The sequence below is a fragment of the Bos indicus genome, chromosome 5, assembly GCF_029378745.1.
Source record: "Bos indicus isolate NIAB-ARS_2022 breed Sahiwal x Tharparkar chromosome 5, NIAB-ARS_B.indTharparkar_mat_pri_1.0, whole genome shotgun sequence".
NCBI lineage: Eukaryota > Metazoa > Chordata > Mammalia > Artiodactyla > Bovidae > Bos > Bos indicus.
In genome coordinates, this window is record NC_091764.1 from 69,501,181 (window position 1) to 69,514,607 (window position 13,427).

The 13,427-nt window shown below is 46.1% G+C and overlaps 1 protein-coding gene across 1 annotated transcript in view; it reads right to left on the reverse strand.

Annotated features, from left to right (window-relative positions):
- Positions 1-1,111: 1,111 nt before the first annotated feature.
- NUAK1 (NUAK family kinase 1) overlaps positions 1,112-13,427 on the reverse strand; it is a 79,562-nt gene continuing 67,246 nt past the window's right edge. Inside the window, exons 5-7 of the mRNA XM_019961235.2 lie at positions 10,548-10,667; positions 8,583-8,715; positions 1,112-5,678 (exon numbers count right to left, since the gene is read on the reverse strand). Of these exons, the coding sequence (XP_019816794.2) occupies positions 4,525-5,678; positions 8,583-8,715; positions 10,548-10,667 (1,407 nt within the window). The 3' untranslated portion in view covers positions 1,112-4,524. The remainder of the gene's footprint in view (positions 5,679-8,582; positions 8,716-10,547; positions 10,668-13,427) is intronic.

Here is a 13,427-nt window from a genome sequence, read left to right on the forward strand (position 1 = left end):
TGTCTTGTTAGGTAACAGGGTCGCTTCAGTCGTGTCTGACTCTTCCCGACCCTATGGACTGTAGCCCACCAGGCTCCTTCTATCCATGGGAGTCTCCAGGCAAGAATACTGGAGTGGGTTGCCATTTCCTCCTTTAGGGGATCTTCCTGACTCTGGAATCGAACCAAAGTCTCTTATGACTCCTGTATTGCAGGCAGATTCTTTACTGCTGAGCTACCTAGGAAGCCCTAACATGGTCTAAATTGGGTTTATACCACTTGCCACTGAATAGGATGAAGCGAGCACCCATGTAGAAGCTCAATTAATACTAATTTTCTTGATTTTCCTGAACGTTACCACTTTACATTAACCTCACATAACCTCAGTGACATAGTTTACAATATGTTAGCTGTGGCAATCCAGACAGCTCTATTTTCTGGCTACCCTTTACATGTCACATTTGATTCAGCCTCTACAACAGGGTTTCCCAGGTGGCACAGTGGTAAAGAATCCACCTGCCAATGCAGAAGACATGAATTCAACCCCTGGATCAGGAAGATCCCCTGAAGAAGGAAATGGTAACACAGTCCAGTACTCTTGCCTGGGAAGTTCCATGGACAGAAGGAGCCTGGTGGTCTACAGTACATAGGGTCACAAAAGAGTCTGACACTTCTTTGCAACTAGACAACACCTGCCCAGATGGAGAGAACCCTGGCAGGGTGCAGGCAGAGGAGGCTGACATGGCAAGCAAGTGTGGCTGAGTTAACCTTTGATGCTATCTCCAGTACAGGTTGCAGGAACCTGGTCAACTTTTTGGAAACTAGAACTGAGAACATGTGAATTTGTAAGCTATCGGGTAAGCCAAGGTGGGTCATTAAAACCTGGGAGAAGAAAGTAAGGCTATGGAAACAGAATAATAAAATCGGACTGTGAGAAGGAGCAGAAAAGAGGGCCTGGATCCTACTTTTTCAATTCCTGGTTCCAACTGCACTGCCAGCTACATTTCCTCTTCTGAGAACTTTGAAGAAATTTCCCTTTTGTACTTAAGCTAATGGGTGGGTTTCTGTTACTTAATACCCAGGCTATCTCTTAACTAAGAGAAAAACAACCAAATAAAGACACAAGTTTCCAGTTCAGTTCATGGCAATTTATTTAATTTAAAAATAAAAACAAACAAAAACAAAATCAGTTTCCAATGAAAATACAAACATTTTGGGTGGTTATCCAGCTTTTTTTTTTTTTAATCCCCTATAGGCTGTCCTGGGCTCAAACCAATCAAATGAATGAAAACCAATTTTGACTGGAGCCATAAAGCATGTTGCACCAATTAAATTACACCAATATATTATTATAATACCTTTGAAATGCCTTTCAGACCAATAAATAAAAAAAGACAAATTCAAATAAAAAAGTCAACTTTTTATTACCAAAAAAAAAAATAGAAATTAAATAAAAGTCACAACATGGATTAAAAAAAAAAAATGTGCAGTCAAGTTTCTCTCTTTTTTTTTTTTTTTCTTCTAGGAATGATACCATGCCAGTAAATCCCTACAGAACATTTCCAGTTTGGCAATAAGCAGTCAGTCAGTCATTCACATTTGTACTCAAGACAACAGGCTTGGCCTACACTCACCTGAGTTTCACCCCAAGAGGTACTCTTTGCCATCTGCAGAAGCAGCACCTTATAACAGGGATGGAAATTCAGAGAGCACTTGGCATTTTCATTTCACCTGAGGTCTTGAAGCACTTCCTGAAAACTGATCATGCCTTGAAATTTACCTGTAAAAAGAAGTATTAACTCTACTCCTTTGGCAGATGTGTAAACTAAGACACTGAAAGGCCCACGGAGGCAAGGAAAGGACCAGGAGAGTTGACCTCGAATCTCCTGCTTGGTCCACCAGGTCATCAAAATGTCTCTCACTTGTAATTCCATGGAAATAAATCAAGCATGATTTCCTTGGCTGGAAGGGATGAGAGGACTTACTCAAGAAGGAAGGGAGCTGCTTTGCGGTCTTTTCCCTCTATTCCAAGTTTTTTCTTTCTTTAAAAGGACAGAGTCAACATCATATCCAGAATCAGAGGACGTTAGCAGAATGTCAGAACTAGGCAGGGACTTGACAGACCAGCTAATCCAGCCCTCATTGAAGAGAAAACTCAGCCCCTGAAATACTGCAGGTGCCTAAGACCACCAGCAGACTAGGACTCAATGCAGTCTCTGCCTCTGAGTGGAGAACCGTCTTTGCCACAATCCACTGTCTGGGTCTGCTGAGAAAGAGAAAATACATGTTTTCTCTTTTGGAGGCTAGGGATAGAATGACTTTCCTTAATAGTGTCACTTTTACTTAAAGATTATAAGGATGGAAAATACCAAACAGACACAATCACTTGGGCAAAAGGAAACTACATCAACCAGTAGGTAGATGTTATACCTAAGTCACACTGACAGCTACCAACTAGACAGGCTGCCATGCATGAGGGACCAGCAATGTGGCAGTATAGGCTGTCCAGAAAAGGTTGCATAAAGTGATACAAGGAAGAGGGAGCTTTAGAGGTTGGAGAATGGCCTCCACGCACCCACATACCCCACATACAATTTGCTAGCTATAGGTTTTTTTCCCTTTGAACCTATATTGGAATTCAGGAAGGAGGTGGAATTGAATGAAAGGAAACCCGCAAAGCTTCCCATATTACACTACTCGGCTCAACCCGAAGGGATGCACAAGCCAAAACCCCAGAGCTGGTGACAAGGGGAGAACTGGAGCCATCTCCTTTGGCAAAGGGCAGTTTCATTCTAATTAATGTTCTTAGTGTCTGAAGGTAAATTCCAATCTCAGCTCCCCATGTTGGTTTTCCCCCCAAACACCCCCCAAGACTAGTTCTTCTTAAATATCCAGGTGGCTTTCAGAAGTTGACCATCTTGAAACAAGAGTTTCAATTAGCTGGGGCCAGTAGAATCTGAGGTCGTCCCAAACTCCCAAATATGACCATCAATCCCAAACTCAGTATCTGAAGATGTCGCACCGTGGGAGTGATGTCTTCTCACCTGCAATGTGGGTGTCCAGGAGTTACACAAGTGAGTTATGTGACTTTTCAAGATAAGAGTCCTGTCACACCTCTCGTCTGCCTTCTCCAGAACCATCAGGAAGACGTCCAGGGAAATGTTCCCTCTCCCATTTTCTTCCTCCCAACCCACTCTGCTCTTTCAGCAGCTTATTCATTTGAGTGGCTGGAACCTTTCCCTCAAAGTCTAGGGGTTCAAACCCATGACAGAGAATACCTAGATTTGAGGGGGAAAACACCTTCTGCCTGACTTGACTTTCCTCCTTCAAATATCCCACCTACACTCTAACACCCAGAAGCAAACTCGCCTACCTCTGAGGATTCTACACTGAGTGGATGAGGAAACTGTTTACTGTGAGTAAACAGGGTAAATAGTTGAGTCAGTTATTCCTTTGGAGACTATAGCCAGTATCACATCCAATTCAAAACATTCATGCAGGTGAGAACCCACAAGGCAGCATTCCAGTTAATATTGAGACATTAAAGAAATTGACAAGTTGCCCCCTCGCTGGTATGGATCAATTTCCGTTCATTTAGAAAGATCACAGAGGGTCTCGAGCACTGTTCTACACCATAGTTTTGACCTCTGACACCACCAACTTTCCCCCTGTCCACCCTTGGGAGGTTGTGCTAAAGAGCCAGGCAGACACTAGGAAAGAAGAGGCAGACTACAAGAAGCCAAACAATCACCATGGGCTGACTCTAAGTCCTTAGCAGTGTCCAGAGCATTCTTTCTCTGACCAAGGCCCTGTCTTCCATTCAAGGTAGAGTAGCAAATTAACAAATGCCCCACGGTGGCATAAAAGAGACAACATAGATCCCATGGGATCTACACTAACACTCCCAGGGCTTAGCCAGGTCAAGGATGACAACTACAAGGCATGAGTGCCCCCACACCCCTTCCCCTCCCCATGACAGCCATTACTAATCAATCACAGCACTCCTTCCCACTGGGCTACTCAAACCAATGCACCCAGCAGCCCTTATCAATCGATCACTGATTCAAGCTCAGATAACTAAAATCGACATGCCCACCCTATGCAGTCAGACCAAGCCTGCTAATAACATGAGAAGGAGCGAGCTCTGAGTGATTTCGCAACAGATGGCTATAGTCTGTCCTGCCCTCCTCCAGAAGCATGTGGATGACTTCTAGAGAAATGCTTCCTCTCCCATATGCTCCCTCCCTATCCTGGAAGTGCTGGCCAACACCACCTCCCCTGGACAGCTGGTCCCCTAGGAGATGCCATAAAGCAAAATGCCAATTAGGATCCCAATTCTAACTGGCAATCAGCAGGACTGGCCAACTGCCCACCTCTCCCACATAGGCACTGACTCAGCTTTCAAATTTGGCCAAAGCCAAACATCACCAATCCCTTTGTCAGTCTGTTGTCACGGCCATCAAAGAGGTAACCAGCTCCAGAGCCCAGTCATCATTCCCACTCCTCTCCCTCATACCCACCCCACCCCACCCCTGCACCCCGGGAGCTAGTTGAGCTTGTTGCAGATCTCTAGCGCCTTCTTGTAGACCTGAGTCACGTCATCCATGTCCGTGAGGAGGGAGAAGCTGCTGTCTGCCAGCCGGTTCCGGTACCGCTTCAGGTACTGGGGCCGGGGCCGGTTCTGGAGCCCCTCAAAGTCCTGGATCTGGAGGAAGTTCTCGGCAGAGACGCAGCTGCGGATGCGCTGGCGGGTGGGGCGGTTCTCCTGCAAGTCGAGCAAGTCGAAGGAGTCGCTGGACAGGACGCTGTCATCGCTGATGACGCTGGAAGGCCGGCTGTAGCTCCGGGAGAGGCCCTCAGAGGGGACGCCCGGCTCTAGCAAGGATTCCAGTGTGGGCATTTCGGGGCTGGCCAGGGCCGGGTCCATGGTGCCCGCTGAGTACTTGCTGTTGTGCTTCAAGATGCCCTTCCTGCGACAGGAGAGGCTGTGGGATGGCACCCTGGCCGGGTCCGGGGGACTGGGGGAGGGGATGCTGCTGCCAAGCCCATCGTTACTGTCAAGCAGCTCCGAAGACTCGCTGCGCTCCGGGGATGAATAGTAACCCGATTCTCTCTGCTGGGTCTTTTTCAGGATACCTTTCTTGGGCATCGTGGCCGACTGTTTGGGGCTGAGTTTACCTGGCACTTCGGCCTCTGGGGGGCTTGGCAGGGGCACAGCAGTCCGGCACAAGTCCTGTTCCAGCTTGAAAGTGGGCGGTAAGGCCGGGCTGACGACACCCTCGATGAAGCCAGTGCTGTGGGAGCGATGCTCGCTGTTGCTCCGCTTCTTCAGGATCCCTTTGGGCCGCTTGGAGCTCAGCTTGGATGGGCTCTCGGGCACCGAGTCCTGGCCAGACTGAGGGAAGTCGTTCTCTTTCTTGGACTTCTTCAGCGACCGCTGACGCTCCAGCACGACCTCAGGGGCCCCAGGTTTGGCCAAGCCTTTAACTTTGGCTTCGGCTTCAGCCTGCAACCCTGTGGAACGGTGGTGCCAGTCGATAATGCGGGCCAAGAGTGGGGACTCGGAGCTGTGAAGGGCGTCACAGTCGCAGACACTGCTCTTGTAGCCCCAATTCACCCACCAATGGTTGGCGATGTCCTCGATGGTGGCCCGGCGGTCGGGATTCACCATCAGCATCCACCGAATGAGGCCTCGAGCATCTACGGGACAAGAAGCAAAAGGAACAATAAATTTTTTTGTTTATTTTTGGCCATGCCCTGCATGGACCAGTGATCGAACCCATGCCCCCTGCCATGGAAGTGCAGAGCCCTAACCACTGGATCACCGGAGAATTCTACGAACAATACATTTTATGGGAGCTTTGGGCTTTGCCACAGGGCTGACACTCCAGGAGACACTCATTTGAGGAAAATCCAAAGGAAGCCCTAGTTCAGCCACACTGTGGAGCGGGAAGCTGCAGCCTTCCAGACTGGACATCAGAAAGCACCAGCCAGACTCAGAGCCACAGGCCGGGGTGCTGTCACAGCCTGGCATGCTTCTTCACACAGGTGATGCAATGTCGAATTGTTGAGCTTTCCATCAACTCAGATCTTTATAAAATGGGGAAGACCAGGTAACCAGGAAAGAATCCAGGCCCAAGCCCAAGCAGGGCCCCACCATTCTTTTGGTGGGTATCATCTTACCAAAAGGGAAACAGGTGTAGATTACCATGACTTTCTTTAGTCCTCCAAAGGTAGACTTATATAAATACACACTGCTCGAGTCATTGGGAAAGTATGTCAGCACAGAGAGGGAATTTTAGGGCTAAAATGGCAAAAAAAAAAAAAAAAGAGGCTTATCAGAGAGGGAGAGACAGAGAAGGATGGAGCGGTGCTCATAGCTGGCATACCTGGGCACTGAAAGGCACTGTACTCAAGGCTGGCCTGAACCCCAGGGCCTCAGCCAGGCTGAGACCCACACCCAGCGCTCACCTCCTATCCCTCTCAGACATAATCCACAGCCTACCCAGCTGTCGGATCAGAGAGCTGATCTCTATCTGCTATCCGTTTATGGCCCGTCTGAAAAATTCCACTTGCAAATTTCTGCTGCCAAAGAATTAAGGGAAAGCCCCAAAGGGATGTTGAGGAGGCCACAGGAACCAACTGACTCTCGCAGCTTATAAATCACCTTTTAAGATCAAACTGTGCTTCCCCAGTGGGGGTTGAATTATATCCTGGGAAGGTGCCACCTCCCCTCTGCTACTTATGCAGCTAATGAGTAGCTGGCAGGGGCCTGGCAATGGCGCCGGGGGTGAGGCACACCTCTGTACAGCAACAGGATGTTCATTCATTCGGTCAAGAAATAGTCTCTGAACCCCTGTAATGTGCCAGAAACTGTGTTGGGACCATTTGGCTACTGAGCCAAAAAGGCTACCATAGAGGTCACCCTGAATTTTCTCCAACAAACCCCACAGGTTGGCTCATTGAAAAATATATACAGATATAGATATGTGTATATCTATATCTATTTATATAAAATAAGTCAATGTTCATTATTCAGATTCTATATTTGTAAACTTGCCCACTCACTAAGCTGTATTTGTAACCCCCAAATCAACACTCGGGGTGCTTTCCACAGAGGGGCAAAAAATGTGTTGCCCCCACTGTGCATTGTGTGTTCCCAGCTGAGCCAGAGCCAGGCAACATGGCACTGTCTTCTTGCTTCTGCTCTTGTGCTGTAAGTGTCCTTTTCATAATCCATTTAGTTCATGCTTTTCACATTGTTGCCCTTTTTGTTGGTGATTTCACTGTTGAAATGGCCCCCAAGTGTGGTGCTGAAGTGCTGTCTGGTGATTGTAAGGGCAAGAAGACAGTGAGGTGCCATGCAGAGAAAATGTCAGACAGGTATCAGACAAGTGTCAGACAAGCTGCTCTCAGGCATGAATTAAAGTGCTGATGGCTGTGAGTTTGATGTTCATGAATCAACAGTATAGTTTAAAAGAGGCATCTTTAAACAGAAATGTACAAAAGACAAGGACATGGAGTGATCCGTTGACAAAAACGTTGTGACCAGAGGCTCACAGGAGTCGAGCCCTGTATCTCCCTAGGAGCAGTGGCTCAGTATTCAGGAATTCAGCATTCACTGCAACTTTACTGAATTGCCACAAATAATGAGAATCAACTTGTGTGTGTGTGTGTGTGTGTGTGTGTGTACACATGTAGGATGCACGTATATGAAAGGTCTGTTAATTACATTCTAAAGTCGACTACCTATACACACCCCTTCTATACCCACATGATGCTCTCCTGTCAAGAGATGGAGCTTATGGCCTTGGTCACTTTGACTGATAAAACACGGCAGATGTGACCTTATCTGGCTTCCAAGGAGACATTAAGAAGACCTGGCAGCCACTTCTTCCTCCATCTTCAAGCCCTGAACTGCTATGTAAGAAGTCCAGGCTACTCCCTGGAGGGACAGGCCTGAGGAGGCTGCTCATAGAGACAGCCCACACAGAGGGACCCCAAGGTGTCCCCACAATTGGCCCCAACCTCAGCTACCATCTGACTGCAACTGCAGGAGAAACCCCAGCCAGGCCAGAGGAGCTCTCACCAATCTGGGAACCAAGAGACATGGCTCATCGAAGTCATTTAAACCGCTGAGTTTGCTAGGAGAGGGGGTCAATGGGACAGAGTTGTTCTCGGCCATGGTAATGAAACAACACCCATGCACCATACCTGCAGTGGGGCAAGGTGTGAAAGAGAGTAGTTGCCACCCTCGTGCACTTAGAGTCTACCAAGGGATTTTATGTCTACACAGACTCGAAGGGATTTCATGTAATACTTTTTCCAAAATGTGCACCAATAGCGGAAAACAGAATCTAAACCGGGTAAGAGCCTTGCCCAAGTTTGCACAGCAAGCAAACAGGACTCTTAGTCTGCTCTGTAGAACAACTGATCTGCAGGTACCACATTGGAAAGGTTTGGGGAAAGCGGACTAACAAGTCAGCTCAGCAAAGATCTGGGGAGGAGGAATAGCAGCTGTCTTCCTTACAGACATCGACACAAAAGCGGGACATGTGAGCTGGCCTCGCCCAGCCCAGCCGCTGGCTGTCCACGGGTGCATACCTGAGGGCTGCGTGGGCTCCCGATATTCACCACTGCTGATCTGCCGGATGAGGTTCTTGTGATCGAAACCATCGAAGGGCATCGTTCCGTAAACAAGAGTGTAAAGCAGTACGCCCAAGGCCCAGCTGTCCACCTGAAGCAGAGAGAGACAGGACAAGTAGATTCCCTTCCCAAACATCAGCATCACAGACCATGAGCAGCCACCCGCAACGACCCCAGGAAGGGAATTTAGCACCTGGCAGCCAGGTTCCCACCATGGCCTGACACCTGATATGTAGTGCACCTGGGGCCTGCTTCAGAGCCTGACCTTTCCGTTTCAAACAGTCCTAATTCATAGAACTTTCTTCAATAGATGATCTTCTTTGATCCTCACTATAATTTGGGGAAACAGGTAGGGCCCTGCGTTATTTTCAGCCCCATTTGACAGAGAGGCCCAAGGGAGTTAAATGGTTTCTCCGGAGACGCCCCATCCCAGTGATGGAAGTCAGACAGGAACACGGATCTCTGGACTCCTAATTCAGGAATCCTGCACCGTCTTCAAATGGCTCAGAGGCTGCAAACCCAAATGGCTACAAGAGCCAAGCAGGCAACAAACATGAACAAGTGGGGTACACAGGGTGTACACAAGTGGGGTACACAGGGTGGGGTACAACGTGCAACAAACATGAACAAGTGGGGTACACAGGGTGGGGTACAACGTGGAGTGTTGGTTTGAAGGCAAACTGTGGCGGGCAGTCACCCATCTTAAGCAGGCAGCCTCCTCCGGCTAGTGGGTGCCACTTAGTCAAGCAGGCCCAGCACTATTAGAGCCTTTGGGTTTTCAAGAGAAGTCAGAAAACAGACTTTTATGTGAAATCGCCCACTGATTAAATGTTTGTCCACTTTTTTAGAAAGACTAATGTGGCCAAATAAAGTATACTTGCTGGCCAGATCACAGGCTGCCAGCTTGTAACCTCGGAAACAGACCATCAGCGATCACAGGAGCATTCGTTATCTATGATAAATTTAGTGTCGAGTTTCTGCAGTTTTGTAAATTGGATCCTAGGCTCCTCCCTTACATTCTTATTTTAGAAAGACTTTACTGCAGTTGATGGAGGCTCTTGGCATCCATCTCTCTACCCTCCTGCCCTGCCCCTAAACACTCTCAAACAGATAAATATTTGGAAGAAAACATTTCAATCCACTGAACGGCTGCTATTTAAAGGATCCTAAGTAGATGACTCTGTCTGCAAATAGAACTATCTTTCTAAAAATGAGTAATCAGTCACAACTCACCCATTTTCAAAAGGACTTTCTCACATACACGTCTTTCATTGGCCCTGATAGGTTTAGGCATATAGAGAGATGCATTTCTCATGAGTCAGAAGATGCAATTAATGTATTAATGGAAATGTATTTCCATTAATGTATTTCCTGGATCAAAAATACATGCTGTCCAAAATGCATGCAAAAAGATTCACTGCAGACTGAGACAGTTTGCTTTCTGTTTTGTCTGTTTTGTTATAACAGGGGAAAACTAAAAACAATCTAAATCTAGGTAAGTGATTAAATAAATTATGGTATATGCATAAAATAAGTGTGTCATCACTAAAAACCATGTTTTTAATAACAAATTGAGAAAGTGTGACAATTTTAAGTTAATAAAAGGTGAGATATACACATATATAGTGGTCTCAATTATTTGAAATATGAGATCTACACTGGGGGGAAAAAACCCTTTTAAAAAATCACATAAATATTAAGTGCTTATCTCTCATGGGGAAATTTGGAGGCAACTTTATTTTCTCTTTTAGGCTTTTCTGGATTTTTCTTCCAGATATATATATATACACATATATGTTATGGCTTTTATAATCATATAAGGTTTTGCTTGCTTGCTTTTATGGGTTTTTTTTTAAGTATTCCTAGGTTAAGTTCTTTCCTTCCCTTAAGCCCCCCACCTTACACACCAGGCAAGCTGCTTACCTCTGGCCCTCGGTAAGGCCTCCCATTGACAATTTCAGGAGAGGCGTAGAGTGGGCTCCCACAGAACGTTTGCAAGAACTTGTCCTTCTGGTACAGGTTGGAAAGCCCAAAGTCCGCAATCTACAAAGAGAAGTGAGACCCAGGGAGCCTGTTAGCACTGCAGTCAGTGTCTGCACGAGCTCCGCTCACACCTCCCAGACTAGAGCATCTGAGGCGCCCCTGGCTGGCTCTGCCAGCTGGGTTGAGTCATCCTTTGCTCTCCAGCCCTGAGCTTTCACAGAAGGACCAGTTTGCACAACTGGGCCTGTGACTCCCGACTGCAGTGCTTGGCACCCACTGCGTGGTCTATTACTTAAAAATCACTCTGTGCAAGGACTCTCTTCTCACATCAGTAAAGATGTACCCTGAGAAATACCCACAGAATCACATGCTTGGTGTTTCTGATGAACACTAATGTTTATAGTTGCTACTCTGAGAACTGTCTGCGGCCTACCGAAAATCTCATGGCATCCATCCATGTGGTACATGCACCTACCTGTGCACCAGACATCGCCTACACACTGATCAGAACTGTGTTGTGCACACCTTGGAACCCTAGATGAAATGGACCCAGAGCACCGGGCTCTGTGTCACCACATTGCAGCCCACACTCCACCACCAGCCATCTGTGTGCCATGGAGCAGGGTCACTTAGCCACTCTGAGCCTCAGTTTACCTACAAGAAAATGGAAACCCATGATCCCTACCGTGTTCTAGATTGCAGGACTATTGTGAGAATGATAAGAAAAAATTAATCAAGGTGAGATTGTGAAGGCCAAGGTACTTTGTAACTTTCAAGTCTTTAGGGTCCAGCCAAATGTTTTTCTTAACCTTGCTTCTCTTGTATCACACACCCCTTGGAATCACTCTCTTCTCCTTTGGTTTCTTGAAGTGTTTTATTATCCTTCATGGCAGTGCTCTTCCATGTGTTTGTGTGTGCACCTATTCATATATTCATATAAGGCACATATGTTACATGTATACACATATTGTCACATGCATATGTATATTATACATTATGAATTATCACATATATTCATATATACTACATATGTACGTATAAATTTGTATATACATATACCCTGACATATACATAAGTATGTAGTATATATAAGTATATATATACTACATATATATAGTATCTATATACTATATACTACTTATGTGTGTATGTATATGTCAGGACATATGTATATACAAATATACACATACATATATATGTAAATTCACCTTGCATACTAGGTTGAGTCCCCTGAGTCAGGTGGCAGGTTCCACATCCACCCCTCATCTTTGTATCATCCACTGCTTAGCCCCTGTCCTCACCCAAGAAACACTTGTCACCAGAATAGGCCTTATATTTTGAAAAGCACAAGATAATTAGTAGATAATATAAAATAATAATAATAAACTTAGTTACCACTTATTGAATAACCTCCAGTTATTAGGCTCTGTCCTAAGCACCTTAGCTCCTTACACTCTCCAATCTAATCCTATCTAAAATCCCATTTACACAACAATGTGAATGTATTTCATGCCACTGAACGGTACATCTAAAAATATCGAAAATGGCAAACTTGACATTATGGATGTTTTATCACAGTTTTTAAAAAACCCACTGAACAGATGAGGAAACTGAGGTTTAGGGAAATTAGGTCTTTCATCTCAGGAGAGCTAACTAGCAAGCGACAATGTAAACCAGGTGTCTCTAAAGGTTCAAGCCGCTGCCTTGTGCTACCCGTGGGCAATCTGCAAATTTCAGCCAGTCTAAGACAGCCTTCCATGCTGAGCCTCTGAGGACTTCTGCCCTACCCTACACCCATTTCCACTCGAGCCTTATAAATAGGGTGAGTGATTTCATCCATCCAGCTGAGGCTCTGAATGCAGCGCCAAGAAGCCAGTTTTGTAAAGTCACCCCAAATGAATGGAATGGCACAGAAAGCAGTTGGCACATAACCGCACTCAGAAAATGCATTCTCGGGACTCAGATTGCACTTAATTGCCCTGAATTTCACTTTCTTATCAAGGCCCCTCCCTGCCTGGCTTGCAGGAAGTTGGTTAGAAGCTTTATGAAGCATGCCCTGTCAATCAGGACACGAAGGGACCAGCTGCAGCCCTGGAACATTCCAAGAAGTTGGCTAAGGCAGGAGCCGACACAGCACTGTGAACGCTGGTGGCATCTGGGGCACTGCGTGAGCTTCCAAATACACACACACACACACACACACACACACACAAGACACCCGCCACCACTACATGCAAATCCCCACATGCACACCCGAGTGCTCCAAGTCTAGGCATCCTCGCTTTCTTTGTAGCCCTTCTGAGAAGCGTGTTTATGTTATGTCCCACTCCCATCCTTACAGACTGATGTCTATCAGCCTCTCCCAGTAAAACTGTCATTGCTGCTGACATAAAATTAATAGAAATCTAGATTAGTCCATGTTCCTGGCACTTCAACAGAAAAGCAATATTAATCAACACATACACTTTTCCATCTTTGAGCCACTTGAACTTGGGCTGCAGCTCTAAAATTCCACACCGCATGGAGCGTATAACAACGGTAAGACAGGGAATGTCCACTGGTTCTAAAACTTCTCACAGTCTCCATTTCTCACCTGTAAAATGGAGGTAGGAATAGTATCCAACCCCACGATGTCATGGTGAAAATTAAATGATATAATGTATGTGCCAATTACCATTTTAAGCATTTTTACAACGTTGGAGCTCAAATACATGGCCCCCTTTAAATCCACATGGGTAACTTGATTAGCTTCATTATACTCAAAGCAATACTGGTTTTCCCTTGGAAGTAATTATGTAAGGTTTCTTTTTCAAATACATA